At 38.2% G+C, this 25,478-nt stretch overlaps 1 protein-coding gene across 2 annotated transcripts in view; it reads left to right on the forward strand.

Moving 5' to 3' along the window:
- The first annotated feature begins 1,282 nt into the window (after positions 1-1,282).
- The window catches only part of KLHL2 (kelch-like family member 2), a 139,983-nt gene continuing 115,787 nt past the window's right edge, over positions 1,283-25,478 (forward strand). Inside the window, exons 1-3 of one of the 2 annotated variants that reach the window (XM_011967776.1) lie at positions 1,283-1,576; positions 11,617-11,742; positions 20,656-20,762. In XM_011967776.1, coding sequence (XP_011823166.1) covers positions 11,705-11,742; positions 20,656-20,762 — 145 coding nt within the window. In that variant the 5' untranslated portion in view covers positions 1,283-1,576; positions 11,617-11,704. The remainder of the gene's footprint in view (positions 1,577-11,616; positions 11,743-20,655; positions 20,763-25,478) is intronic. The other variant, XM_011967777.1, reaches the window with a different exon arrangement.

Consider the following 25,478-nt stretch of genomic DNA (forward strand, 5'->3'; position numbering starts at 1 on the left):
AGAAGACATTATTGCATTATTCAGAAAAAGGTTTTTTTTAAAAAAAAATTCTAGTTTTTAGTTTTAAAAACATCTTGGTAAAAGTGAACTGTAAATACCCAGGAGTTTCGAAAATTTCAATTTTGGTTCCCTCTTCTCTTAGGAGGGAACAAGAGTCCTTTAAATCTGACTTTTCAAATCGCAAACAAACCTCATCCTGAAGAATGGTGTACCTTTTCATGAGAGCTTATTCATGGAGGCTTGTCGTTCTCCGGTTAGATTTGGCAAGCTTCACTCCATACCAATTGTACCGCACCAGCCTCTTGTGGTTATTTGGCAGAATTCCAGCCAAAATAAGGATACTTGGCTTGGGTTGAATAATTTTTTGATGTTCAGCCCTTTAAGGAGAGCTAATAGGATTCTGAAACGACAGTTTCTAAAAGTGCGTTTCAGAATTTTTAGCTTGAGTGGAACAGGTCGTGGAAATCTAGGGGGTAGACGATAAGACTCTTGAATTGGCCTTCCTGGGCTGACAGAAGCAGGGGCTTAGTCACCTCTCGATAGCTATGGCTTTGAGGGCTGTGAGATTTGGTCATGTTCTTCAGCAGGCTGGAGGAAGGCACCTGAACTCGTAGGAAATATGATGGTGGATGGTTTACATCAGCAGCATGAGCACACGGGGGTCTGCCCAGGCTCAGAAGCACTTAAGGCAGGATATGCTAGCTGTATTTAGACAGCACATGGTATATAATATGTAACATGTAGGTCTGTTATCTGTAGTAAACCTGCCTTCTATATAAGTTCCTGCAGTTGCTTTTTACTTTTGAAACAGAGGGAACTAAAGGAAAGAATAAGAGAATCTTAGAATGCAGGTGAAAAGAAGGGGGTGGAAAAGTAGGCTCTGGAGGGAGGGAATAGAGACACAGATGATTTAAATTGAAACAATAAAAAATGAAATTGATGTATGCATTCAAACATTGATAAACTAGAGTCACTAGGGTAGATTAGCTAATCATAATTTTGATGACCAGCACCATTTTTTTGGCATTGAGATTCCATCAATAGTGCTGGAACAGTGAGAGGCTGAGATATAGTGGGAAATCTGGAATGCAAGCCTGGATGAAAGAATTGTTAAAACTTCTTTCAATCATGGGTGGCTAAAGTTGGTGAGACTTTTTCTTTGTTTCTATCTATTTAATTATAAATACAAGTAGGTTTTTATTTTCATTTGGTTCTATCCAGCATTAAACCTAATTCAAGAACTCGTTATGGTGTTATTTGCCATTCTTTGGATCAGAAATAGTTTTTTTCCTTGCCACCCCTTGGCCTGTTTGCCTTCACTCCCATTAACATCCTTCCACCATGGATCCCGTGTGCTGGATTTGAGACTTGCAGGCAGTGTCTTTAGGAAGGAACTTGACCGGGCCTCACTGCCAGAGCTGGGCTAGGACAGAGGCCAGTGGAAACTATTAGGAAGACTCAGCTTTTCATAAAGTTAGATTTTTAGCCTGAGCTTTAAGGCAAAGAAAGATGTTTGACCTGGACTTAAAGTGCCTTAGATGGTGTGATTGGAAGCACGGCCCCAGATTCTCTTTGTGTAAGTGTCTGTTTATTAATGCGTTCAATCTGCAAATGTTTGAATGCCTGTCTCTGCCTGGCACTGTGCGTGGTGCTTTTGCTTGTGTTTCTCTTAACATCCAGATTTACGTTGTTCTCAGATCGCACCTTGTTCTCCATTGGCCCATTGGCACATTGTCTTGGAGGGATGTCAGGCATCTGTACCCACCATTCCTGTTTCCTTCAGGATGGACTCCTTGAAATTAGCTTTTGATCTCTTGTACTTTTTCTCCTTCCTTGCCTCCAACTTCTCATCCTTTAAATTCTCATATAATTAAAAATTGTTGGACTATATATTTCTGCTTATTGTTTTTTGCATACTTGAGTATATGTGGCGTTTAGATTCTGTTTCATTTTGGGGTCTGGGTGATATTGAGACTGTGTTACATTTGCTTCTGATCAAACCTGAAAGGTGTGTAACTAAAAAATTAAATGTAGATTAGTAAAGGAATTTCAGGTAGTAAATTGAGAGATGCAGTTTAGATGTAGGTTAGTAAAAGAATTTCAGATGGTAAACTGAGATGTGCAAAAGGAAATGTAAATTGACCAGCCCTGACCTTAGGAATGTATTTTACAGTCTGGCTCTTATAGTTATTTGCGTAAAGGATTTTCATAATAAGTTGAAGGAAGACTGTGAGGTATAGGCCTGAGTGCATCCCTCTGATCTTCTCTTACTGATCAGTTTTCTTGGCATTTGTTTTTTTACTGGCTCTGTTTTCACAAGTCGGCTTACTCTCTATAAGCCTTGATGTTTTTGCTTTTCCTTCACAAAACTAAGCAAACATCCCTCAGATAGAACTATATCTTTTTTCAGTCGATGGTTCCACATTACTAGAGACTTGTCATCAGAGGTGTTCACGCATAGGCAGATAAACAACTTGTTGACCATATTCTAAGGCATTTAGGCAGCAGAAGATTGGTTGGATTAGAGCAGACGTTCTCACATTTTTGAATTTCACTGACCTGTAAAATTTAAAAAAGAAAAAAACAATGAAGTCTAACAATTCCTAAGTTTTTTGTTTTGCTAAGTAAAAGAATTATTTATAAAACAATGATCAACTATCACCATCTTTTTATGAAAGAAAAAAACATTTTAATATCCTTCCTCAAATATAAGGAAGGATATAATCTGACTAAAGGGTTGTCTTTAAATTTAAAACATTTAGCCTTATGAAAACTTATTACCTTGTCCTCATTTTGACATGGATCAGTAAAAAGTTCATTGAAGCCTGACATTTGCAGTCCACTGGACCAGATGACCTTTAATGTTCTTTCTAAGATTCAGTTGCTATGAATTTGGAACCTTGCTATGGGTTACCCAGTATTCATTTGTTTATTATAGTGCATTGGAGTGTATTCTTATTTTTGTTTAATTAAATGTACATTGGGCATCTATCATTTCATAGGTGAATCTCCCCAGTGATAGGCAAAGATGTTTAAAATATTTAGGAGTAATAATGGCCCACAAACAAGGTAATGGTGAAAGAAGACATGTGGATCAATGTGTGTTGAAGGAAGTGTTACATATAGGGACAACTTTGAGGTGCATTTGGGAACTTAAGAAGTGAATTCTGGAAATAGGTAGCATTTATGTGGTAGTTTAAAAAATTTCTGATGCTGGAAAATCACTCCACCTACTCCCCACAGAATGCCCCAAACCTTTTTTCTGATGTACGTAGTAGGCATTCAGTAAATATTAGTAAATGTGCTTTTCCAAAGGTGACTGTAAGTTTATTCATCTATGGCTGTTACGAATTTACATTAGTAGTGCTTATGAAGACCATTGAACATCTTTCTTAAGATCAGGCAGAAGGTTTTTTCAAGGTGATCCAGAGAAGGAAATTCACTTTAAGTTGCATTTCTGTAGTGTTCTACCAAATCCAAATGCATTTACTCTTTATGATGAGGCAGTCTGAGTTTTTAATTTACATTTATTGAGTGCCTACTATGGCCAGATTTTGGGGATATCTCAGAAAACAAAGTTCCTTTTCCTATGATTGAAACTAATAGCAAACAAATATGTAATATTGTTAGTAGTAAGTACAGTAAATACAAATGAAGCAGGATAAAAGGTAGAGAATAGTAAGAATAATAGTTGAGATAGGGTCAGGGTGTCTTTGGCGAGGTGCTATGTTAGCACAATCCAGAGGGGGAAGAGCATTCCAGGTAGAGAGAATAGCAAGCACAAAGGCATTCCTGAATTCTTCCCCTGAGATAATTGCTGCAGTGAGGGGGTCAGTATACTTTTTGTGTGTTATGCACTGTACTTTCTTACATTTCGGACTGTTGGCATTTGCTAAAATATTCCTTTGACCAGTTCCGTTCTCTGATTTTACCTTGAAAAACAAGCCCCTGCTTTTTATGATAGCTCTTTTTCTTGTTTTCCTTCTCTGGTTTTTAGGTTGCTAAATGTGATTTGCGTACTTTATCACTTAATCTCACTTAATCTTGTCAACAACCTTATAGTGGTAGGTATCTTATGTATCAGCTGAAGAAGTAGAGTTTAAGTTACTTTCTCAAGCTTATCAAGTATTAGAAAAACGGGGATTCTAATCTCTCTGTTGAATCACTTTTTTCTGTCTTGCATGGCTTCTCTTCTATCACTGTTTGTGGGCAGTATTTCCTCATAGAAGTAGGCCTTGGCCAGTTCTTTTCAATCGACTGTTAATCTCTGAGTTCTAGCTCCATCTATATCTTAAGTCTGGGCTCTAGGTCTGTGCTTTGGTGCGGAATTTTGAACTTCTCACATCTCTACTCTTAGCTCATACCTCTAAACCCAGCACATCCCAAACTGATGTTCGGTCAGAAACTGACTTCATTTTATAACATTTTCACTTATTTAATGGGATAACCATTCTTCTGGTCCCTGATAACCAAAACATTGGAATAGTCTTTGATTTCTCTCTCTTTCTTTATCCTCCATATCTTATTAGTCCCCAGGAACTGTAGTCTTGATTTCAAGTGTCCATTCTGGTTGCTACTATTCTGATGAATGGATTTCATCACTTGATACCTGAAGTTTTTCACTGGTCTCCTATTGAGCTGTATGTATTCTGTCGTCATCCTTCAGTCCCCATACTGTTTTGACCCTCCAACATCTTAGAGCCATGTGAAGCGACTTGACTTATCAAAACCAGAGACTCAGGCAATCATAGCCCTCCATCATTTTATCTTATCCTATATATGCAAGATCATCATGTGCTTTTAAAACTCTCCCTTGTCCACAAGCCAGGATCCTCCAGCCTTTTCCTATGCTTCTCTTCTTCCCTCCGCTGTTATAATAACTTGAAGTTCCTCCAAGGCCCCATTGGAGCCCCATCTCCTTCACAAAGTCTTTGCTCTTTACTCCAACTCATTCCAGCTCATCGTTGCATTCCTATAGTGTTTGTCGCTGCACCTGTGTACTGACTTGTGCCATTCTTTGGTGGTTTCCCATGTACCTTCCGATTTAGATGGTAAATGGAGGAAGATCTCAATTCAACCTTCCTAATGTTTCTTACCCTTCTTAGTACAAGGCATGCAGTGGGCATCTAGGCAGCACTTAAACAAATACTTAATTTATTAGCTTTGGTCATTTTGAATATTGCTATTAACTTTGAATTGAATGTTGCAATTAAAAATGAAGGCCAATAAGATCCATAAAAATATATCTGCATATTCAGTTTAGCTCCTGAACTCAACAGTTTTCTTCTAAACTTTGCTTACATTCGTATAGTGCCTATACAGCTCCCTGAGATAAGTAGGTGAGGTATTATTATCTTTGACTTTCTTTTTTTTTTTTGAGACGGAGTCTGGCTCTGTCGCCCAGGCTGGAGTGCAGTGGCCGGATCTCAGCTGTCTGCAAACTCCGCCTCCCGGGTTTACACCATTCTCCTGCCTCAGCCTCCCGAGTAGCTGGGACTACAAGCGCCCGCCACATCTCTATTTTTTAGTAGAGACGGGGTTTCACCGTGTTAGCCAGGATGGTCTTGATCTACTGACCTCGTGATCCGCGTGTCTCGGCCTCCCAAAGTGCTGGGATTACAGGCTTGAGCCACAGCGCCCGGCCGACTTTCATATTACATTTCACATCAGACATATTTGTGAAATAAATTTTATAAGTAGTCTGAAGCCCACAGAGGCTAAGTGACTAATCCAGGGTCTCTTGGTTAGTATTTGGCATAGACAGAACCACAATTTAGGGCTTCTTTCTGATTCTGGTCCTCATCTAGTACCTTTTCATTCAAGTGCTAGAAAGTGTATCCCTGTCAGCTGAATTGCCGAGTCATATTGCCACCCCCTGCCAACCAAGTGATGGCAATACTAGGAAGGGGGCAAAAGAAAAGTCAGAAATATAAGTGATAAAAGAAATGGAAATGTTTGAAATGGATCATCGACCCCCTTTTCCCTATTGTAGCCCCTCACAAGTATCCCACTCTGACAATGCTTTGTTAGTTGTTTATAAAATATTCCTTAGGAGATTGATCTTGCATAAGATATGCTTTTACCCTGGTCCTTTTCCTGGTAATAGTCACTGTCAGGGACAAAAAGTGCCTGATTGTGTTCTGTTTGTCATGTAGGTGGGAGGGAAAGAGGGAGAGAAAGCTGAGTAGAACTGAAGCAGAGCTTTTTACAGCTCTATTGTTCTACTATCAGAGAGCAATTATACTCCAACTTCCATCAGCCTCTCCACCTCAGACGTCCCAACCTCCTCCTCCTGCCAAAGCTTCCCTACACACTTAACATACAGCCGCACAAGGGAGAAAAAGGATGCTCTTTAATACCTCCCTCTGCCCTTCAGTGAGTCCAGGGCTCTGCTTTTTAACTGCTAATATATTTTAGTAAATTTGGCAATTCAAGCTTTTCTAGATGTTTCCTTTTCAGCTCTGGAAAATCAGAAAAATAATTTTTAACTATATATATTTAAAGTATTCAGTGGCATTATGATATTGTCTGAAAGGCATCCTATGACTTGATGCAAGATCAGATTTTTTTTTTTTTTCCCTCGGAGAAGTGAGTAATAAAAAGAAAAAAGAAATCAAAGTTTTTATCTCACAAGATACCTCATATTCACTTCTAAGGGTCTACATACTGAAGACCTAATCCAAGTTTTTACATGTCTATAAGGCAAATGTTAACATTTTAAAAAAGCTGTATTTGTTTGGCAATATGTTTGTAGATTAGTCTGCTGTTTCCATACCTAATAAAAGTTTAAATTCCAGACATATGAAGAAAATTTGCAGTGTGTCTCTTTGCCTTAGCTAACTGCAAAAATTGAAATCACAACCCTACCGTAGACCCAAATGTGTTTCCAGTTGAGAAAGTCCTCTACCTTCACAGCCTCGTAATATAGTGGCTATTTGTTTGAAGGATGTGAGAGTATTTTGTTGAGAAACTGTAGAATGACATGACACATTTTAGTTAAAATATTAGTTATGGTTGACTCTCTACTTCTGATATCCCGGATTTGTGTATGAGAGCAATGCTAGTAAGATGCCTGCTTCTGAATGCAAGTTTAGTTGGGAAGACAGCAGAGAAATAGAAGAAATATTATAAAGTAATGGAGGAACATCAAAAGAGTATGGTATGGATGTTGACTTTGAAAACAACAGCTGCTGACGTGAACTTGGCAGAAATTTGTGAGTAATTGTGGGTGACTCATTGCAAGCAGGGGAGTCTTGCAGCGTTTGAGGTGAACAGGCAAAGGGGAGAACAGTGATGGTGGCCACCCAAGGGCCAAGTATTTATGTCCTAAATGTCAAAATGTCTCAGATCCCCTGTTAAACTTCGCAGCTGCATTATTCACATGAATAGTTGCATTTTTTTTTTTTCCTAAAAATGCAACATATTTTCTAAAGCATTTGTTTTTAATCTAGGATGATTCTGAGGTGGGAGGTAAGTTGGTGGCAGGACATATTACATGACTTGTGTTGTTATGATTATTTTTAAAAATCACGCATTGCTGGCTTTACCCTATACCCCTGGAGATGCCATCATGTACATATAGCTAATTCTAAAAAGGACTTGTGTGACTTTTCATGTGAGAAGGGGTGGTTATTTGTGGCTTGAAAAAATTGCTTGGGTAATTCTGATCTTTCTCTTTCACTCTGCTAAAAACCATTGTTCCAAAGCCAATAATACATATCTAAAGAAGTTTTACTTCATTTATGTGGTGTTCTCAGAATTGTTACAGTAGGTTTAAACCTTTGCCTGGTTTGGAAATCTTGACTATTTGAGGGAGACAGCCCTGTTAGAGTCTTTATTTTCTTCCTCTCTGAGAATTCAGTTATCATCAATAGTGTATTCTTAGGCAGAGTCAGAAAGTCATCTCATCTGAGAAGCCACCCGTGTCCACAGCTGGGAATTTGCAGAAGTCAGTCACTGAAGGAAGGCTTTAGGATATCTATGAAAAAACTTAGCAAGCAGTACACTGGGATCCAAACCCTGGGAAACCTCAACTATTTTAGAGTATGTGTTGATAACAATAGGCTATTGGATAATTGCCAGACTGCTTGAGGAGTCTCAGAGTTGGGGAAAGAGTTAAAGGTGAAAGGAACTTGGAAAAATATCTTCAGGTATTTTAAGGAAGACGGTTCTCAGAATGAGCAGCCTTTCTGGAAAAGGCTAGTACTTTGCTTCAGAAGGGAAGCAGGGCAAAGGTGTAATTCTTGATTTAATGTGGTACAACCTAAAGGGTAAACCTTTCCCTCTCACTTAAGTGGTTGTTCCTAGTATATATATATTTCTCACGTCTGTAGTTTTAGACATTATGCTTCATTTTCTGTTCTGCTTCTGAATGAGAAGCCATCTAACATAAAGCCACACAGGGAATGGAAATTTATGGAAAGGGCATTAGTTTTGAAAATGGACGTTTGCAGAAAGGGGTGATATATTTGTAAGTGACTCTCAGTACAGAGAACACTTAACAGAATTCAGTGTTTTTTCTTACTTATTCCTTTAAGCCTTTGAATCAAGTCTTTTTTGCAGAGTTTGTGTAGTACATCAGAAAAAGGAGGAGCGGAAAATAGGTTTAAGAGAGCACCAATATGGGCATTGATTGTTGTATGGCGGCTGTCTTAAAGTGAATTCTCCAATGCAGGGAATTTTAATTCCTAAGTTGTTAAGCAAGTATAAACACTCGTGACTCTTAAATAATGACATTCTTTCTGGGGCAGAGTTGCTTTTGCTTCCGCTTTCAAACACTGAAAATTCTTTTATGATAGTTTTGCTAATTCTCAGTATAACATACTCCCTTTGTTGCACCTTCTAAATTATTAAACTAGAAATAGATATAGAGTGAATATTGCCTTGCTATCGTATATGGACATTCAGTGTTACATGGTTAGAAAGTTTACATGGGTTGCATATACCTATGCAGTTTCCCCTTTCCCTGGTTTCCTATAATTTCCTTTATAGGTAGAATGAGAATATCTGTGTTATACTATAAAGTGTTTCCCCAGTCCTCTCCCTCCAGACGTGAATGTTCTGCCATCTTTTTGGGTTCTAGACTTACCAGTGCTTTTCCTTTCTTAGACTGGGTGTAACTAATTCCCTACACACACACCTTCAAGAGGCCGTAGGGAGTAGAGCGGAACCTCCTTATTCTCCCACTTCAGCTGTGGGCTTTCCCTGTGGAGGTAGAGCCTTGCGTTAATTCATTTGTTAGACCTCTTAAAAAGTGTCAAGTGGTGAGGAAGTAGAACTGACGGGCACCTGTAGTAGGCAAGCCCTCAGAGAGGCAGGTGCTTCAATTAGTGCTGATCCTGGAGCCTGGGGTTTGGTTAATTTTAGAGATTATCTTAATGTTGAGTACTTGTTTCATGGCTTAATGTACCATCCATGTAACCAGTGATTCCCACATTTCTGCCTCCAGCTAAACTTTTTTCTCCAACTCTAGACTCCAATATTTATCTGATGATTTGATGCCTTCACTTGGATGTCTGATATTTTAAAACCAGTTTGTATAAAAACAGCTCTTGATCTTCCTATCTCAAACAGTTTCTACCTGCAGCCTTTCCCAACTTAATGAACAGAAACTCAGTCCTTTCTCTTGTTCAGGCCAAAAGACTTGGTGTCATTCTGACTTTCTTCGACATGTCATAGGGTTGTTTAAACAGATCTTGTTGGTTGTATCTTCAAAATATCCAGAACTCAGCCAGTTTTCATCACTTCCACTGCTACTATCCTCCCTAAGCCACTGTCATCTCTTACTGAATTACTGTAATATCCTGCTAAATAGTTGCCCCCTTTTAATCTTTGACCTTTGTTAACTGTTCTCAACCAGCAGCCAAAGTGGTCTTTGGAAAACGTAAGTCGGACTGTGTCACTCTTTTGCAGTGTCTCCTCATTTCACTCAAAGGGAAAGGCCTTAGGATATCCTAAAAGGCCCTTTCTGCACTCCCCTCTCCTGCTCAGCCCCAGCCTTTTGCTCAAGCTGCATGGGTCACAGTTCCTGGAACATACCAGGTACATCCTGGCTTTTGCTGTAGTTACTACTTCCATCTGGACGTTTCCACCCCCCTAGTCTTTTGTTCAAATCTCAGTTCTCAACTAGGCCTTCCCTGAGCACCCTGTTTACTGCAGATTACACCCCTCCACCATCCCCACATTTCTCACTCTCTTCACCCTGCCCTGCTTTTTCTATTTCCTTAACACCATTTCCTAACATGCCAGTTGCTTCCCTGACTTGTGTTGTCTTCCGCTTCCCCCCACCAGACTCCAAGCTCTATGAGGACAGGGATCTTTGTTTTATTCACTGATGTATTCCAGGTGCCTTAAGAATAGTGATTGGTACATGGTTGGCACTAAAAAAAAATTGCTGAATGAATTAATGAACGATAATGTTTAAAAATGAATCATCCTTTTAGAAATGGGTCAGGAAAGGAAGAGAAGTACAGCAATTAATAATGATGTTTGCTTGTTCCTTGATATATATACAAGTATGATATTTTTAGACTTCATTTTTAAGCCTGATTAAAAAATTGGTGCCCTGATTTTTTATGTAATAGCTTTATTGAGGTATAATTTACATACCATAAATCCACCCATTATAATTGTGCAATCTAATGATTTTTAATAAATTTATAAAGTTTTATAACGATCACTTCAAAAAGTTCCCTTGTGTTCATTAATTTGCAGTTAATTCTCTGCCCCCTTCCTCATTGGACCCTGATTTTTTGGGTTAATTTTTGGGTCCTAAGTCTTGAAAGAATAATTCATGTAGCAATGCTAGTATAGCCTTGTGTGCTTAAAAAATGTAAATTTAAATATTCACTGTTCAGGGTAGGAAATGGTATTGAAATATTAGTGAAAAGAATAAGATGGAGAATCAGACTGGCCATACTTTTACCCAGCCCTACCATTTACCATGTTACTCAAACTATTCTCTTCATCTGTTAAATGGGGATAATAATAGTAATTTGCTCAGAGAGTTGTTGTGAGGATTAACTAAATAATGAAAGTAAACTACTCAGCACAGTGGCTGCCATATGGTAAATACTCAATAACTATTAGCTAACATGATTAATCTTGATTAATCTCTTGTTAGTATAGGTCCAAAATATATGGGGTAAATATATCCTGGCAGGTAGAGAGCAAAATTTAAATCAGATTCTAAGTTTCTGAAGTTTGTGTAAAATATGATCCTGCTCTGTCTTGGTTTGTTAATAACATAGAAGTTTTTTTTTTTTTACAAACTATAGAAGTTTGTAAAAGAAAGTTAATTTCCAATGGAGAAGATCATTTCTCAACAATTTTATTTGGAGATATCTGCTAAGCCACTTTTACTGAATATTCTGTGTTGATCTTTGACAGAACTTTGACACCAGGGAAATAATTACCCACTTTTTAACTGAAACCATAATGTCTATCAGAAACTGTTCTTGATTGTCTTAACCTTACATTGGGATATTCTGTCCATGAGACTTCCTCTAAATAAGTAGGGAAAGAGACATTCATTGTATCTCTTGTAGTTTGATAAGCTGAACTAAATGATCTTTAATAAGACCTTTTTCTGTTTTTGTTCTTTTCTTTTATGTACAGATGCACAAAGCAGGGTCATCAGAAGCCTCTCGATTCAAAAGATGATAATACCGAAAAACACTGCCCAGTGACAGTGAATCCTTGGCATATGAAGAAAGCTTTCAAAGTCATGAACGAATTAAGAAGGTATCATTATACTAATGTACATGCAACCATTGGTTTCGTCCCTTTATTTTTCAGTTGTTTGTAGTGAGTATATAATCAGCCTTCTATTGTTGCTTTGTCTGGTACATGGAACATTAAAAGCTTTTTCTGCAAGTTTTTTTAAAGGAAGAGAGCAAATAATTTATTGGAAGTGTGGATGGTGTGGGGCTTCTCTATTGTGTGGTAACCGCTTAACCATCCTGCTAGTCTGATGCAATTGTTTGGAGGTGAAAAATACACGGGGGATTTCTAAATGCAAAAAAAAAAGAAATGCAAATATTTTATTAATACTTTTAAATATATTCCATGTAGAAATGATAATATACTAGATATTTTGAGTTAAAAAGAATATAGTAGGCCAGGTATGGTGACTCATGCCTATAATCCCAGCACTTTGAGAGGCCGAGGCAGGAGGATCACTTGAGGCCAGGAGTTTGAGACCAGCCTGGTCAACATAGTGAGACCCTGTCCCTATTTTCTTTTTTAAAAGTTAAAAATAAGAGAGTATATTATTGAAATTAATTTATCTTGTTTCTGTTTACCTTTTTAATGTGATTACTATAAAATTGTGACTTGCATTATATTTATATTGGACAGTGCTGGTCTAGGGCTTCTTTTTTTTTGTCTTTTTTTTTTTTCCTTTTTTTTTTTTTTTTGTGGAGAATGGGGTCTCGCTATATTACCCAGGCAGGTCTCGAACTCCTGGGCTCAAGCTGTCCTCCCGCCTCTGCCTCCCTGAGAGCTGGGATTACAGGCGTGAGCCACCGCGCCCGGCCTGGTCTAGGGCTTCTAACTTACCGTGGCAAAGAATATGGAAATAAACTTTTAGACAGAGAAAAATGTAACCATTTTTTTTGTGGGAGTGGTGGTAGTTTTAGGGGACAGTGATCTGCCTGTTGCTGAGGTACTAAGGATCTCAAGTGTACTAAGGATCACTGCAACTTTTAAGTAGTATTAAAAGTTGATTGAAAAATGAGTAACTTTTTTTTTTTAATTAAAAGGCTAATGTATGTATTAAGAGTCTTGGGTTTTATTAGCACTTTATGAAAGATCTGCTTTTTCCCACCATTCCCTTTGTGAAAGTATTCTGCATATATCTATCTGAAATGCTGAAAGCCTAAGAAGGGATTAAACCTTCCCTTAATCTTTCTATGCCTCCTAAAAACTCTCCCTTTTAGGCCCATCATTTGTTTGTTTCTTCTTCAATTAGTGATTCAATAAATATTTATCTGCTAGGTACTGTAGGTACAATGGTGAGCAAGAACAAATATGGTTGCCACCCTCGTGGGCCCATAGGTGACTGCACGAAGCAGGCATTCATCAAAGAAATCACAAAAATAATTTACTGTAATGACGGTATGTGCTGCAAAGGAGGGCTGCTGGTGCCAGGAAGGTGTATAACAGTGGTCAGGACAGGCTTTCTTGAGAAGACAGGAATAATTATGCTGATATCTAGAAGGAAAAGAAGATAAGGAGATAAAGTCAGGATGGGAGTGAGGAGAGAGAGAACAGTGTTCCAGGCATGGGGAATGCTGTGCCACATCTTAGGGTAGGAAGGAGCTGATAGTGTTGCTGCAGTGCACATGGTGGCGGAATCACACAGGAGAGGCAGCTGAGTTGGTAGGAGGGGCCATTGGACTGAGGTCCTGAAATTTTGGTCTTAATCAAGAGTTGCCTTGAGAGGAAGCCCGTAGAGAGTGTTAAGCAGGAATGTGACCTGATGAGATTTATATTTTGAACACACTGGCTGCTGGGTGGAGAATGGATTCGAGAGAGAAAAGAGAAAGTTAAACTGAATATTGGATCATTTGATTTGTTTTCTAGTACTGCTTTGACATTTTCAAAATGTGGGTTTTCACTTATTCTTTGGGAGAATATATAGCTGGGATAATCCAGCAAGTCTGAGGATGCTGTTTCGGGTTTTTAATCCTGTTTTGACAGTAGTTATTAGAATGTAAAATGCATTGGTTACTAAGTGGAACTGTAAGAAAAATAAGAAAAATAGTCTGGTTGTTTTAAGACTGGGATCTTTAATGGCTGTTTTTTCTCTTTGAGAAGTCTAAAAAGATTGACTTTTAATAGACTATTCAAATGTTCTTTTTCCCCACTCCTATGGGTGGCGCGCGGGTAGCCTTGGCGTTCTGCTGGTGTTAATGTGAGTGGGTCTCTGTTGACCTGGGCATGACTCACTAAACTGCGGGGAAGGTAACACCAAGTGCTCCTTCCCTTGGGGTCAATGACCCGAGTTTTGGGACAGACTCTGGCGTCGAGCCAATTGATCTACTTGTTTGAGCCTGACTATAAAATGAGAGGAATGGACAGGATGGTGTCTAAGGTTCCGTGCTGCTCTGACATTCTCAGCTTAGAGATGTTTTTCCTGCTTACCTGCAAGCCCTGTGGTATCCTTGCCTGGCCCTAGGATTATTTATAAGCTCCAGTCTTCCTTCATCTGTTTGCCCCTTTTTGGATGTAAACCGTATAACTGTCAGATAGTACCTTCTTGTTCTTCGTGTGGCACCCTTTCAGCAGCTAGTATGTCACTGGGCTGGTAGTCAATGCTGATTTTCAGAACAAAGAATGACCTTTGAATAGCTAGAGTGTTGGCTGCCAGGTCTATAACCTGGATTGTTTCAATGAAAGCGCCAACCAACAGTATTTTTAAAAATGGACTGTTGTTGGGGTTCATCAGACCTTTTTAAAAATGTCATTCCCTTCCATTCTTAAATCTTATAGCCATTTTGAGTAATTCTTTAAAAAAAAATCTCTGAAGAGGCCTATTCCTTGTACAGCTGAAAATCATTAATTATTTCCTGTCCTTGTGTCAACTTCCTGTTGCCCAGAAAGGGTAGCTGAGAGTGGTTTCCTGACTTCTGGGAAGGGAGAACTTCCTTGTTCTCACCACTCTGCCCTTGGGCTCTAACCTCAAAGTGGTAGATCAACGGCTGTATGCCGAAGAATGTTAATGTGAACCTTCGGCTGATGGAAGCACAATTTTAGGAGTAAAAGTCACTTTCAATTATGGCTGATGTAAAGTGTGGTTGTGGGAATGGGGGTAGGAAGACAGGAGTTCTGTAAGGTTTAAGTTACAGAATTAAAATTGTTTGATAGAAAAAGTATGTGACATTTTGTTGTTTTCTTAAACTAATTGTTTTTAGACAGGAGGCTCAGAGACCTAGCTTTATATCCCAGCCTAGTGAGAGCTTGAATATCTTGAAATTAGTAAGAGCTTGAATATCTTGAAATTATTTGGTTTAAAAACCCTGCAGTCACATGTAAACAGTGTATTCAACAAGTATTGGTGAGCACCTAATCAGCTAATATGCCTGAAAGGCTATGTGGGATCCAAAAACAGTATCAGACTTAGCCCATGCCCTTTGAGTGTCTAGAGAGCTGCTGGACAGAGGAGGATGAGGCAGTGAAAAAGTGTGCACATCGTGGGTGCCCAGAAGGATTCTTACGAGGAAAATTCACATAGCCCACAGAGGTGGGCTTCAGTTGGGCCTTGTTGGGAGTGCAGCAGGATTCACTGAGGGGATGCAGTGGGAAGGTCTTTCCTGGTATAATTAATTGCACAAGCCAGGGAGGGAATAAACATCATCTGTTGGATAAAGTGAATCAAGGGTTCATCCTGAGGAGTCTGTGCAGAAAAGGTTAGGAAGCAAGAGAAGGGCAGAATTGTGGCAGGCTTAACTAGTATGATGAATTTGGACTTAATCCTCTGGGCAGTGGGATTCAGTGAAGGCTTCTGAGAAACGGAGCGTCGTGCTAAGATTAATGATGTTGGAGTTGTGAAAGGATGGCTTTTAGGTCAGCAATGCATCTCTGGTGGGAAATTCAGCTCTTAACTCTTAAGTTTCCCAAGTGTGGATGGGGGAAATTTTTCAAAACACCAATGTTTTCAAAACCCAATAGATCTTCACAGAGTGCTTATAATGTGCAACACACTGTATTAGGTCTATAGAGGGGACAGAGAAGCAGACTGTACCCCAGGTAAGTTTTTTTCTTTTTCTTTTTTTCAAGACAATCTCACTTTGCCACCCAGGCTGGAATGCAGTGGCACGATCTCAGCTCACTGCAACCTCTGACTCCTGGGTTCAAGTGATTGTCCCACCTCAGCCTCCTGAGTAGCTGGGATTACAGGTGTGTGCCACCACACCCAGCTAATTTTTTTTATTTTTAGTAGAGACAGGATTTTGCCATGTTGGCCAGGCTGGCCCAGATAAGTTTTATTGACAAAATTAGATGGCTAGCTTTTGAAGATGACCAAAGAGCAACTGTCTTTGGTGGCATTTTGTCTTTACAATTAAAAAAAAAAAAAGAAAAAGAGAAACTACTGTTTTTTAGGCTATAGGATAAGACTGTACTTGAGCTTTAACAATTTCAATGAGTATTAGTGATGGGGGCACAACCTATTAGCTTTCTTTACAAGGAATATAAGTTTGATCCTTAATATTTAGGAGTTGAAAGTGTTCGGTAAGGATGAATCATATGAAGCAATTCAAATGTTCACCTTTATATCCTGCATAACCCATAAATATTGAGTTGTTCATTCATAACAGCAGTTCTTAACATTCCAGAAGATATTTAAGCAAAATAGCCTGATGTGCCTTCTTAAAGGAGTGGTTATTGTGTTTTTCCTCCAGGATTTTAGGCATCATGGGACCTATATTACTAACTAGGATTAGGTTATCTGTTGTGCATCCATAAAAAATTTGATTTGTGGCTGTTGAGTTTTGGCGAAATTGTTATTGTGGCTCTTGTATGAATTCATACTTTGTTACTTAGATGGCAAGTGAATTAAACAGTGAACTTAAGTGAGCCTCCCTTTTTCTTCAGGAATACCTAAGATATTTTGGTACAGATATACAATGTATAATAATCACATTTGAGTACAATTGTGGGTACAAATGGGGTGTCCATGACCTCAAGCATTTATCATTGGTATTATAAACAATCCAGTTATACTCTTTTAGTTATTTTTAAATGTATCATTAAATTATTATTGACTACATTTACCCTGTTGTGAGGCGTATTTTACTTTTACGAAGACAGACACTGTGCATTTTAAAAGCAGTGACAGATTTTTCTCAGTCTTAGGAATTCATTCATTTTATATCAGAAACCCCAAGGATTCCTTAGTATGCTCGGGCATGTTTCATGCCTTTTCAAAGCAGGTTTTTTTTTGTTTTTTTTTCCTGAGAAGGACCAATTTTCATGATATAATTTTATTTAGGAGATGGAGTGCCTTTCTTTATTCTGTGCTATTTGAGTTTTACATTAAGCCTATCTAACTCCTTTCTTTTCACTGTAGATTTGAGCTTAGAAGCCACTTCATTCTGAAGCTTTCCCGTAAGGTTGGGCCTAGCCTCTCCTGTGTGTTTCCAAATATCCCACACTTGTCCCATCTTAATAGTCATGGGTTCATTTTATAATCACTGATTTCCTTCTCTGTCTCCCTCACCTGACTGTAAACTTCATACTGTCATGGCTGTTAATCTTGTTTATTTTGGTAAGCTCACACAGTCCTTGATGAATGAATGAATAAATGCAAATTTTGCTAAGTAACAACTTTATTTATTCCATTATTTTGAAGGCCTTCTTTTCCTACAGTTTATTCCCTCATTAGATTTTCAGTAATAGGAACATAAACTCAGAAATTCACCATGGAAGACTTTGCATATGGGCTGCTAAAAGAAGTTTTTCTTATTTTTAGTGCCAGACTTTTCATTCGTAGCTCTCTCACTCAAAAGTCATTCAGCTTCTTGTAAGCATGCAAATTTGGAAAGAGGTAAGGGCCAGACTCAATGTACACACACTGATATACACTCATTGTATACTCAGTGACACAAACTAGTAAGAGTTTGTTAGCTCTCTCATCTCTAATGCTGTTTTAAAATATGTTATTACTGAAGACAGATAAAAAATTGAATACTAAAACTAAGCATGTCCTTAATTTGTAAAGTGGCTCTGGGACCTAACCCAGGATGTGGCTGCATAATATTTTAGCAGTGTTTTAACCTTATTAGTTAACTTACATCAACTAATAAGTCAGTAAGGCCAAGTCAGTAATGTAAGTGACAGCCAGCAGGTATTATGTTAGAAGGTTTGGATCAATGAATAATTGTAATTGAAGCCAAATGTAATTAGTTATGTGATTTTTGAGGTGTTCAAGTGTAATTCCACTTGTGTTCATCTTGAAACTAAAGCACTAGGAGGGATTACTGACAGAAGGAAAATAGGCATAAAGATGCACTTACACACTTGACTCATCTTGTGTTCAAATCCCCAGGTCACAAAAGAGAAACCTGGATTGCTTTGTTTTAGAGAGATCATGCATGCTCTGCTGACCCTGCTTACCTCCCACCAGAGTTTCTTTGCTGCCACCCTTCTCTCTCCCCACTCTTCTTGGCCCACAGTTCCACATTCTGCTTTGCTGCTTCAGGTCTCCATGCTGTAGTACATCGTGTTCTCTTTGGGATTCTTGTGCTCATTCTTGATCCAGCTGACTCTTGTTTTTAGAACTCAGCTTAAGGTCAATAGCTGCAGCAAGCCCTGTCTGACCCCTAGTCTGATTTAAATGCACCCCCACCCACCTTTCCATAACATCTTTATTACGGTGCTTTCCACTTTCTCCTATAATTTTTGCGTTGCCAGTTTTTTCTGCTGGTCTTCTTAAGGGCAGAGATGGTCTTGCAGTACTTTGTTGAATGAATGAGCAAACTTTGATTTTTAAAAATATTCTGTAGAGGTAGTGCTAACACTAAAATTGGAGCTTTTATTAGCTATATATAGAACTTAAAAATAATTTCTAGTATATAGTATGTCAAAAAGTAAATTATTATTTATAATTTATTGTTTCTCTTTCTTGTTTTATTCAAACTTTAACAGATCTTAAAACCGTATAGCTTTAGATTTTGTGTAGTGGTCAAGAGGCTCTGGAGTCAGCCTGTGGTTTTGAATCCTGGCACTGCCACTAGTTGGAGGACTTTAAACTTGGTTTCCCCAACTATAAATCTGGGGATAAAAATAATACCTTATAACATTGTGGTGGGCACTAAATGAAATAATACATACAGGTAGAACTCTTGCATAGTTCCTTCGTGAAAACGCCACTGACACCACTGACTTTTCCCACCCTAGTTATATGTGAACCCATAGAATTCATAGAATTGCAGAATGCTTTTATATTCTCAGAGCAGATGGTAGACTTTGTCAGTTCTCTAAAATGATCTGGAGGAGTTATAAATTAGTGATACTGTGCCACCTTTTATGACTCCAGTATGGGACCTGCCGTATGTCTCATACAGCATCATGAGCCATTAAACTGTAACACACGAGCCATACTATAATCTAAATGGCATAGCAATCTCCTCAGCAATGAGGCCCTGGGATGCAGTCATCACTGATGCTGGGGTACTCTTTTTCTCCCATTTCTCCTAAACTGGAAGGAGAGTAGTTACCAGTAGGCTCTCCAAAAGTTTTGGCATGAACTTTATGGGAACAAGTTTGTAAGCAGTATGGGCAGGTGGAAAACTTCAAGGACTTGGTCAAACTCATGGCAAATGTTGCTTGTAAGCTACTAGAAAATTACAGAAGGAGGCAGGCCACCCTTTTAGGAAATAGAACAGTAGAGGAGGGTGCCAAGTGTGACCTGCATGCGCTGTGGACATAGACATAAATTCAGTGCTTGGGTATGTGAGGTGTGGAAGGGACATTTGCTTTCACCACACCCATTTCAGTCATTCATAGTATGACTGCTAGCAGGGCAGGTTTTAGGCTTCGGAGCCTTCTTGCTTGTTCTAGAATAAGCATCAGCAGCTTTTTCTATTAAAGATATTCTGTGACATTATGAATTACCTGGAGAGTACGATCTGTCACCACATATGCATGTCAAAAATGCTTACCACGTGTTTTTGAGTGAATTGCAATGGATGTTTTAAAATTAGAGATATAATAATTATGGTTGCTGAATAATGGTTTGTTTTGAGGTAACAAAATGCTTTTTTTTTTGAAACAGAGTCTCTGTCACCCAGGAGTGCGGTGGTGTGATCTTGGCTGAATGCAACCTCCGCCTCCCAGGTTCAAGCGATTCTCGTGTCTCAGCCTCCTCAATAGCTGGGATCACAGGTGTGGTCTACCATGCCTGGCTAATATTTGTATTTTTGATAGAGCCTGGGTTTCACCATGTTGGCCAGGCTGGTCTCAAACTTCTGGCTTCAAGTGATCCACCTACCTTGGCCTCCCAAAGTGTTGGGATTACAGGCATGAGCCACTGCACGTGGCAAAAGTGCTTTTTGACTTTAGATGTAATATTTTCTGGCCTTGAGGGATGAGATATTTTGCGCTGGTAAAATATCAGATTAAGTTAAGCTTCAAATGCGCAAAGACTTTTAAGCAGCAGGTGTAATTGAATATAATTTTACCATTGCTTGGTGAACTAGGGTCTTTTAAGATTTTTGTTGTTGTTGTTGTTGGGAGGGGGTGGGTATTTGACCCAATTTAGTTTTCGGCATGTGTTTTTTCTTCATCTTCATGTCAGACTACACCTGCCACTTCTGCTGCTACTTCTTATTCAGACAGCCTCTTCTTTTGCAGTCTATTGATGGTTTGCTGCCAGATATTGCCTTTAAGTTGAAAAATCAGTAATCAAGTTTGGGAAGATTTCTGTGTTTTTCAAAGGCAAGATTCTTAATGAGGATCCAAGGCATGTTGGGTGTTTATCCCAGCTGTTTTCTATGTACTTCATGTTTAGGGATCATGTCCCAAAGGATGGCTGTCTTTTACGTGAGTCTCCACTTGATGAAAGTGGGCTTTACTGTAATATTTTTGCATAGGATGTTCAGTACATTCATTGTTGATATCATTTACATTTTTTTCTCTCTGCTTTTTACACAGTCAAAATTTGCTGTGCGATGTCACAATTGTGGCAGAAGACATGGAAATCTCTGCTCATAGAGTGGTGCTGGCCGCCTGTAGTCCTTATTTTCATGCCATGTTTACAGGTATGAAATATTTTAGTTATGGGCATTTTAAAAAATGTATTCAGATCTGAGCTTTTCTTACCACATTTTCTTTTGCTATTAACATTTTACTTTCATGAAATGAAGAATTACAATGGAAGAAAATGTTCTTGCTTTGTTCCAAATTCCTCTTCGTCTTTGTTTTTCATTGTTGGGGGTCAGTAAGCCTATATATACGTACACTCACAATTTTATGCTCAACTTTCCCCCTGTAAGTTATGTATATTAGTTCCTGCCATTTATAATAGCTTTTTGGCACTTTATTATTTTGACAAAAGAAAAACACTTTTACTTTTTTTAAAATGATTTTTATATTTGTTTCATCTAGTGTTACATTGAACAAAAAGATGTTTATTTAATATCCTTCATTTGGAAATACAAGAAAATAAAGCGGTTTATCTACAAGCTTAGATTTTACTTTGGCAACTGTGAAAATGTATAGAATGATTTTAGTACTTCTGGAAAAGAAGTAATTTATGTCTGTCACACTTGAATCCTTTACTCTCATTCTTTTTTAAAATATACTGTACAAAGAAATGAAGTTTTTATCTGTTACATCAATGAGTTTATAATCTTAGGGTATTGGTATGCCAAATAGAAAATACAAGTAGAAATGTAGTTATACCAAAAAGCAAAAATACAAAGTTCTTCTTACTTTAGAAACTATTAAGTATTTTTGGTGCTACTGTTTTACTAGATACCTCAAGGCATACAAAAACAATGTGAACATGCTTCCTGCCCCAAAAACTTCCTGTGTTGCCAGGGAGGTGGATGTGCGCTCTTTAATAGGTAATAGTGTATGGAAGATCTGAGTGCCCACAGCAGTGATCAGACATTGAGGGCTGTGGTGGGCAGCACTGAGAGAAGGATTTCCCCAGACTTGATGGATTGAGGGGTTTACACAGATGAAGATGAGTGTAGAAGGTCAGATGGAGAAGATGGACTGAGTGAAAACTTTTCTGGGTGTCTTGGGAGTAGTGAGGAGACCAGAGCCCCACTCAGTTTTCAGCCTTTTATGATCTTGCTGTTCCAGAACAGAGTTAAATAATCAGGAATGAAGAAGGATAGCAGGTGGGCTCTGAGCCAAGTTGAGGATGTAGTTTGGGAGGGTTGCCTTTCAGCTGAGATTGATCTGAAAAGTCAATACCTATGAAGCGAGACTAGTCAGATTTTTATGTCTTGGGGTTCACTTTAGTCTCGATTTACATCTTATTTATTACTGCTGGACACTTCTAGAGAGAGAGGGTCTCTAAGGCTTATAAGAGAAGGATTCAATCTGGAATGTGTTGGGCTACTTCAGCAATTCCCTTGTAAAGTGCTGTCCCCCCCTTGGTGGCCTTCCTTCAGATGACACTGCTGTTGCCACTTACTTGTTGGAACTACAATCTGTGCTTCAGTTTCCCCATCTGGAAAATGGGAATAATAATATTACCCACATCCTAGAGTTTTTGTAAAGATTAAATGAGATCATATGTGTGAATTTCTTAGCACTTGACACATAGAAAATGATCAGTTAATTTTGACACTAATTATTATGGTCATCATCACCATTCTTTTTTATTCTAACTTTGTAAATTTCTTTATATTCTGTACAAGATTGGAAAGCTTTAAGTTAGACTCCTTTTTTTTTGATAAATATTTTATTATCCACAGAGTGACAAAAATAGAGTGATTAACTTATACCTGTAAGACCAAGGTTAGTTTTCTTTCCCCTCAAAAGGCTTTGGAGACTTAGTGTCTCCAAATTCCTTGAGCCTTAGACATCCAGTGAAATGGATGCTAGGTAGAGATAGGAGATCTTATTATGTCTTTAGCTCTCTTTTCTGTTTGCTTTATAATCTAAACTGCATTTCGGTTTCCCTCTTCTGTGTTTACTTCATGATTTAGCTGACATGTGATTTATGAATATGTGAACTTTGCCTAAGGAAGGGAATGAGGCATTGAAGACATTCTGATTCTCTAAGTATTTATAGTGTATCGCAACTAACTAGTAGGTAGGTGCTTTTGCAATTCAACTGGTTTCTGTCTGAGAATATACCTTTTGTGCGTAGTCAAATTTTAGGTTGCTATGCGCTAAAGTAGTTGAAAATAGGAATACTGTGTTAATTTCTGGCACATATACAAAGTGTGAATTGAGTACCTAATGTTTTTTTTTTTTTTTTTTACTAGTTTATTGAGGCATATTTTATATATCATAACATTACCCATTTCAGGGCTGGACGCAGTGGCTCACACCTGTAATCCCAGCACTTTAGGAGGCTGAGGCAGGTGGATTGCTTGAGGAGTTCAAGACCACCCTGGGCAACACGGCGAAAACCCATCTCTATCAAAATACAGAAATTTAGCTTAGTGTGGTGGCACTAGCCTATATAGTTCCAGCTACTCAGGAGGCTGACGTGGAATGATCACTTGAGCCTGGGAGGCAGAGGTTGCAGTGAGCCAAGGTGGTGTCATTGCACGCTGAACTGGGTGACAGAGTGAGAAAAAAAAAATTACCTGTATTAAATGCACAACTCACTGATTTTTAGTAAATTTACTGAGTTGTACTGCCATCACCATAAATCAATTTTAGAACATTTTTGTTCCCACATAATGTTTATGAGGTTCATCCATGTCATAGATGTTTCAAAGGAAGCTGTTCTTATTGCTAAATAGCATTCCATGTGGATAGACCACTTTTGACTTTCAATTTACCAGTCGATGGATGTTTTTGTGTTGTTTCAATTTTTGGCTATTATGAATAATATTGCTATGAACATTCACGCGCAGTTCTTTGTGTGGACATGTATTTTTATTTCTCTTGGGAGTAGGTATCTAGCAATGTAATTGCCAGGTCACATGGTACATTTATACTTAAAAAATTCTGGTAAGCTGTTTTTCCAAAGTTACCACACTGTTTTACGTTCCTACTAGCAATGTTTGAAACTTCCTATTTCTCCACATCCTTGCCAACACTTGCTCTTGCTTTTTAAAAAATTATAGCCCTTCTAGTGGGTGTTGAAGTAGCATAGTATTATAGTTTTAATTTCTATTTTTCTAATGACCAATGATGTCGAGCATCTTTCTATGTGCTTATTATTTAAGCTAAACTTTTATGATTTTTCAACAGTAGATGCTCTTTGACTTTCTGGCTATCTTTGTATTGTTTTTTTTTTTTTTTCTACTTTTGAATCTACTGTTTAGCCAACAAGTTGGCAGAGATTAGATAAAAAAGATAAAAGCAGGGCGCAGTGGCTCATACCTGTAATCCCAGCACTGTGGGAGGCCAAGGTGGCAGAATTGCTTGAGCCCATGAGTTCTAAACCAGCCTGGTAGAAATAGGGAGACCTCATCTCTAAAAATATATTTTTTTAAATTTACTGAGCATGGTCACACGTGCCTGTATAGTCAGTCCCAGCTACTGGGGAGGCTGAGGCAGGAGGATCGCTTGAGCCTAGGAAGCAGAGGTTGCACTGAGCTGAGATCATGCCATTGCCCTCCACCTGGGCAACAGAGTGAGAATGTGACCCTGTCTCAAAAAAGAAAAAGAAAAAAAAAAAAGACACGGGGATTGGGTCTAGGTAATTTAGTGTATATAGACTCATTTAAGTATTTGCCAGAGTATGAGTACTTTATTTCTTTATTTGTTTTTCATGGTCTGAAGCCCTGGTAAGTTTTTTTTTTTTTTTTTTTTAAATTATGGTGAGATAAACAAGTAGACCATTGGATGCTTTCATTCCACCAAACATCAGGTACATTTACATTCTCTTGCTTAGGGACAGGGAGTTTCCCTACTCTTCTTTTGTTTTCGTGTGACTAACCTGTTAGGAAATGGGGAATATGCAGATGTTCTTCGTTGGCTCTTACTTTTAATCTCATAAACTGTAGGTGAAGTATTCATTTAAGTTGTATCACCTAAGAAATAATTCTGTTACTCATCATAGTTCCAAGTGTTTGAGTAGAGAAAGGAAGTGAAAAGTAATTCTGTGATATAGTCACAGGGTTTTACTTTGTGAAGTATGGGCCTATTTAGAGCAAGGCCAAGTTGTTTAACTATTACTTAAGAAAGAACATACCAAATTGGGTTCTTGTGTTTTTAGATTACTTCTTGGTTACAAATGTGGCATTTGGAAAGCTGTTTGCTTAACACATACTTTGAGATTTATTTGTGCCACAGGCTAACATTTCTGAAATCTGGTGAGAAGTACTGAATACTAAATTTTTATTTTTAGCCTTTTTTTTGGTGTGCTTTTTGATTTCTTTTGTCATATTGAACATGATTCAGTAAAATAAATTAGAATAGGAAAAGACAGATTATTGTTTGAGTTACTAAGAAGTGAGATTTTAAAAAGCTGTGTACATGGTTATGTTTGTCTAAGATTCATACTTTCATTCATCAAGGAGTATTTATTGAGCATCTTCTCTGCTAGGCATTGTCCTAGGCTTTGGGGACTAAAGTGATGAATAAAACAGATAAGTTCCTGTTCTCGTGATTCTAGTTAGGAAGAAGAAGAAAGGTTAGACAGTAAGTAAACACAAGAAATATAATTTCTGGTATTGATGATGGCTCTGAAAAAAATTAAATAGAATGTTGCACAAAGAACTTAAGTTGGAATGCTTTAGGCTGCCTGTAACAGCAAGCTCCATTCAAACTGGTTTAAATAATAAGAAAGCAGGCTGGGCACCAGACATGGTTGGATCTACAGCTTGAAAATTTTA

The sequence above is a fragment of the Mandrillus leucophaeus genome, unplaced genomic scaffold, assembly GCF_000951045.1.
Source record: "Mandrillus leucophaeus isolate KB7577 unplaced genomic scaffold, Mleu.le_1.0 Scaffold81, whole genome shotgun sequence".
Classification (NCBI taxonomy): Eukaryota; Metazoa; Chordata; class Mammalia; order Primates; family Cercopithecidae; genus Mandrillus; species Mandrillus leucophaeus.